Genomic DNA, 5,799 nt, shown 5'->3' with positions numbered 1-5,799 from the left:
ATATTATTATTCAAAATAATATATATATATATATATATATATATATATATATATATATATATATATATATAAATTAGTGTAAAAATATTATCTTAAAGTTAATGACAATAACATAACAATTTTAAACATATATTTTTCAATATTTTAACAATATATTTTTAATCTTCGTCGCGCAACGCGCGATAATTCGTCTACTATACTAATAAAAGAGTAGCTATTTTGCCATGTGTCACCATATTAAACATTTTAATTAATGTATTGTCACTTGTCAATCTATTTGTTTTCCATTTTAAATTTATTAGATCTCCTCATTTATGTGACTATATTTTAAATTTTAAATTTTAAATTATTGTTTTCATTAAATCACAAATAAAAAATATCTAATATATATTAAAAATTAATTTTATATATTTATTTGAATCAATGATTATAATTTCACATAACTAATAAAAAATATCTCTTAAATTAATAACTTATTTAAAATAAATTATTAATAATTTTGAGTTTTTACTATAAAAGTTTAATTAATTTTATAACCGAGGTTCCCACAAGTTATAAACTAGTATATATATATATATATATATATATATATATATATATATATATATATATATATATATATATATATATATATATATATATATATATATATATCTCGGTTGTTTCGATTTTTGAGAATATTAAATTACAAATGATATACATCCTACGCAAGGTTTGCTTGTGATGATATAAAAAAGGAAACATTAATGGCAAATGTAGAGAGGTGGATAGAAGCAGATGCTAGTATTTAAGTATTGTAAGCTTAAATATAAATGGTGGGTAGGTCTGTGTTTTAATTACACCCAATTAATTTCCCTTTCTCTTACTTTCTTTTTTAACAATTTGGTGCATGCCATTAATTTCCTTTTCATTCAAAGATTCATCATAATGACAATTACATTAACTCACACACTCAAATGCACACACAGATACAGGTTTTATGAGGTTCTCAGGAGTACAATCATGATAATTGTTTGAGCTGTGTGCTGATCTGCGCCAAACCAACCCCCCTTTCTTTGCATTTACACACAACCCACATACTGTCGTTTTCCAAGTTTCTTTCTTTCTTTCTTTCTTTCTTCTTCAACCTTATACATAAGAGGTTCTTGGCCCTTAAACTTTTTGTCATTTTTTCCAGTAAAAGCTCTTATTCCAGAGAGAGAAAATTAGGGTTCTTGTTCTTGCTTTCTGGGCATGCTTTGAGTTCATGAAAAAATGGTTATTAGATTCAGCAATCTGCATTCAAGACTTGTATTTGTGCTTCTTTTCTTTGTTCTTTTCTGCAATAATGGTAGATCTGTTTTGGGTATGAATTACACGAAGTATAGAAAAGTAGGAAACTTGAGACTTGCAAGGATTCACAAGCATTTGGATAACCTGAACAAGCCTCCCGTTTTATCCATTCAGGTAATTAATCCCGCATTAACCACTTGTACTTTCATTTTTGCCATTATGCATGGAAAATGTGTACATGTAGGTATCTTCAACAATTGCATTAATCGCATGTACAATGACCATTAAAGATGAACCTCACTTATAAATACGTCTGCGTTTAATTTTCTTAGAGCCCAGATGGAGATATTATTGATTGTGTTCATAAAAGAAAACAACCAGCATTCGATCACCCCCTCCTCAAAACTCACAAAATCCAGGTATAATTCACACTTCTATATGCTTCGTAGCTTCTACATTATTACACAATTAATAAAATCTTGTACATCTACTTCCATTATAAAAATCCCATCTTTCTCTTGTTCATATTGTTTTAAAATTTGTACACTTTATGCCTAAAATGCAACATTTTACTAGATATAGACCTTATGGGGTCGGCTTTTGTCATCAAACGTTTCAACATTCAACTACCAACAACCTTTTAATATCATCCATAAATGGAGTAATTTAATTTTATCATTCTTGTATCATATTTAGATACAAAATCAATTAATGAATATTTCAATTTATGCAGAGAGTGCCACCAAAAATGCCAACGGTGAAATCAATGGTGAAAACACAGGAGGAAGATCCTAGTGGCAAATCTGCAAATATTAGTCAAAATGAAGGGTATATAAGAAGAGATGCTTGGCAAATGTGGCACCAAAATGGTAAAAAGTGTCCCAAAGGGACAGTTCCGGTGCGACGGAGCACGGTGCACGATGTTCTAAGATCAAATTCCTTATATGATTTTGGCAAAAAACGACGTAGTAATGCACCACTTGCGAGACGTGCTGATGCACCTGATGTGGTTAGTGGAAACGGCCATGAGGTAAATATATATTTGTACATAAATATTGATATAAATAATCGATGTTAATTATAAAAATACAACTTAATCAACTGTTAACCAGATTTTATATAAAGTTGACCATATGCCTATGGGAAGCTTCCACGTGAATACGTTTATTAAACGCTACTCAAAGAAAAGCTTTGCATAAACTCCAAGTAAACCATTTCCTTACAACAATAAGCAGTTGACTTTATATCCATTTCACATGGTACTTTCGTACAAATATATAAGATAACATTTTAAAATTAATTATCAACTTTGTAAAATTTGATGAAATGTTGCCTTAATTTCTTTTCGTATCAAGCTGTTGTACAAATTTATACATGAAGACACTTGATTTTTTTATAGCTATAAAAGATATGGAATTAGGTGCTATTTTTATAGTTTTGGAGATTGTAAATTATATGGATTAGTAGTTAATTAATGGTGGGTATTTCGCTTGTGATAGCATGCAATAGCATACACAGGAACATCAAGTGAGATTTACGGGGCAAAAGCGACAATAAACGTGTGGGACCCAAAGATAGAAGTGATTAATGAGTTCAGTCTTTCCCAGATTTGGGTTCTTTCCGGGTCTTTCGATGGCTCTGATCTCAATAGCATTGAAGCTGGCTGGCAGGTACGTACACCCCCTTCTATACTTCTTTTATATTTCCAAAATGTGTATGTGTGTGTCACTGTGTGTATTTGTGTGTGTGAGTGTGTGTTTGACATCGAAAAAATGGAGTTATGACTTTGTCAACCTCCATTGAAGTTTGGGTTAGTGTCGTTATCGAGTTTTAATATTTTAATAATGGTGGAAGTTATTTTAAATGAATCTTGAAGTTGAAACCAATGATTTTTAAATTACAATGAAATGAAATGGTTACATGTATTGATTTTAATTTTAATGACACCTAAAGTATGTATATTTTGTCAAACTTTTTATTTTGTTTTATAACGTAAATCGATGTAATGCAATATCTAAAGCCTTGATTCTTCTACTAGTCAGGTCAGTCCGGAACTTTATGGTGACAGTAGACCTCGATTATTCACTTATTGGACGGTAATATCTCTCTCTCTCTCTCTCTCTCTCAATCTCTCATATATATATATATATTTTTTACAATTTTTTATATTTTAACCATAGGTAATATGGTTAAATATTTAAAATGGTTAAAATAAAAATTTAACCATATTATTGATAAAGAGTCAAATAGGAATAAATATGGGGTGAATTGGATGGACTACATATTGGGCTCGTGGTGCTTGATGGTATGGCAACACATTTAAGAATAATATTTACGATCCCAAACAACTCCATGTTCTTCCTTTAAAGTTTTTGGTGGTCCGAATTTTCATTTACTAACTATACCCGAATAATAAGATATTGTATCACGAAAATGACCCTTTACAATAAGTGTACATTTCAATTATTATTTTCTTGGAGCTCATGAATATTATTGACTACTTTGATTATAGTTGTACTCAAATTCTCTTAATACAAATATGTTAACTAGAGTTCGAACTAAATCTTTTCATATTCGACATGTACAGAGTGATGCATATCAAGCAACCGGATGTTACAACTTGTTATGTTCAGGATTCATACAGACCAATAGCCGAATCGCTATTGGTGCTGCTATTTCCCCGCTATCTGAATTCGAAGGAAGCCAATTTGACGTTACCATAGTCATTTGGAAGGTAACATTTTACAATACTTTTACGAATAATATCTCTAAAAAAATAATTTTTTATTAATTCGAGAAAACAAAGAAATTGAGAAAAAACAATCACACATAACTAATAGTAAACATTTCATTTCATTCCAAATCAAAAATTGAAATTGACTTTCAAATTTCAAGTTTATATGCACAAACCAAAAAAAATAAGTTAAACTATATATTAAACATGGTATCTTTTAATTTCTTTTCTTCTTAGACATGAAAAATAATTCAATCCCATACCACCCAAAGAGTAGTCAAAATTAAAAAACCTTCTTGCAAACAAGATCTCCTCTTACTATTAAAACATTTTTACATAATGATTATTTATGGTTTAACATATAATGTTTTTTACAAATGGTAGGATCCAAAACTTGGGAATTGGTGGATGGGGTTCGGAGAGAACACACTAGTAGGGTATTGGCCTGCAGAGCTATTCACACATCTTGCTGATCGAGCAACAATGGTGGAATGGGGAGGTGAGGTCGTGAATTCACGAGCAAATGGTGAACACACATCCACTGGAATGGGGTCGGGTCATTTTGCAGAAGATGGGTTTGGAAAAGCAAGCTATTTTCGAAACCTAGAGATAGTTGATTCAGATAACAGTCTCATCTCAGCTCATGATATATCGACTCTAGCCGAGAACAACAATTGTTATAACATTAAAAGCTCTAGCAGCAGTCAATGGGGCACTTACTTTTACTATGGTGGGCCTGGAAGAAATGATCAATGCCGATGACACTCACAAAGTCACAATATCTTTTTATTTTAGTTTTATTCTTTTTTTTTTTTTTTGGAAAAATCTACAAGTGTTAAAATTTTATTGTGTTAAGAGTGAGGTTACATTCTTCTACCAATCATCTTAAAACATATTTCATGGAAACTGAAAGATAGACAATTGTGGTATATTTCCCATAAAGATACTTTTAGGAGAATCGGTAGAAGGGTATAACATTACTCTATGTATGTGATATTTCAACTGTTGATTATGTTGATTCTAGTATTGTTGGTAGTTATTTCCAAACAACCGTGTAAGAATTTGTATGTAATGAATAAGATTTTATGTCAATAAACAACTATGGAAATAATAAAATTCTTAGTTAATGACAGGTTAATTAGTTTGATATTTTTAGGGGCTTATACTATATTAAAAATACTAGGTGTGAGACTCATGTATTACATATATTTAATTAAAAAAAATAAATATGAAATTTTAACAATTTGAGAAGTTTGAATTTATAAGAAAAATAAGAATAATTTTGAATTATTAAAATTAATAAGACTTTAATGTATTGAATACATTACATATATAAACTTTTTTTAATAAATACTTTACATATATATTACCTTACATATTAAATGTGAAATTTTAATTTAATAAAATGAAAAATACAATAAAATGACAAGTGGAAAATAGAAAATTTAAAAATTCTAGAAAAATGTCATGTGTCCAAATGAAGGAGAAGATGACATGTGCTAAAAAAAACATTCATTTATTATAGTAGATATATCATGCATTGTCTCCTATCTTTTATTAATATAAATATTTATACCCACTAACTTTATGACACGTGTCATCATTTCACCATTCAATTTAATTTATTTGATATATTTCTAATATACTCTATGTGAAATAATTAAGTAAATATGGAATGGTAACACATGTTATAATATTAGTGTGTAGAAATATTTATAAACATAAAATGTATGAGGTAATTGAATTTCCCATCTCATTGATATCGATGAAATCATATCTTATTTTAGTTCTGT

The 5,799-nt window shown here is 29.2% G+C and overlaps 1 protein-coding gene across 1 annotated transcript; it reads left to right on the top strand.

Moving 5' to 3' along the window:
- Positions 1-796: 796 nt before the first annotated feature.
- LOC145086179 (carboxyl-terminal peptidase (DUF239)) lies at positions 797-5,122 on the top strand. Its single transcript, XM_079023927.1, has 7 exons — positions 797-1,446; positions 1,605-1,691; positions 2,006-2,302; positions 2,772-2,942; positions 3,315-3,368; positions 3,860-4,006; positions 4,391-5,122. The coding sequence occupies exons 1-7, from the start codon at positions 1,255-1,257 to the stop codon at positions 4,766-4,768; spliced, it is 1,326 nt and encodes a 441-aa protein (XP_078880053.1). The 5' UTR covers positions 797-1,254; the 3' UTR covers positions 4,769-5,122.
- The last annotated feature ends 677 nt before the right edge of the window (positions 5,123-5,799 follow it).

Source organism: Lactuca serriola, chromosome 2, assembly GCF_051521515.1.
Source record: "Lactuca serriola cultivar US96UC23 chromosome 2, Lser_US96UC23_V15, whole genome shotgun sequence".
Taxonomy (NCBI): Eukaryota; Viridiplantae; Streptophyta; class Magnoliopsida; order Asterales; family Asteraceae; genus Lactuca; species Lactuca serriola.
Note: the sequence above shows the minus strand (reverse complement) of the source record. Positions and strands in the feature narration are given on the sequence as shown.

What these genes read in the sequence shown, in the direction of transcription:
- LOC145086179 (XM_079023927.1), top strand. Translation starts at nt 1,255, where the DNA reads ATGGTTATTAGATTCAGCAATCTGCATTCAAGACTTGTATTTGTGCTT. An exon ending in GATTATTCACTTATTGGACG is followed by an intron (nt 3,369 to 3,859) that starts GTAATATCTCTC and finishes CGACATGTACAG; the next exon opens with AGTGATGCATATCAAGCAAC. An exon ending in TTACCATAGTCATTTGGAAG is followed by an intron (nt 4,007 to 4,390) that starts GTAACATTTTAC and finishes TACAAATGGTAG; the next exon opens with GATCCAAAACTTGGGAATTG.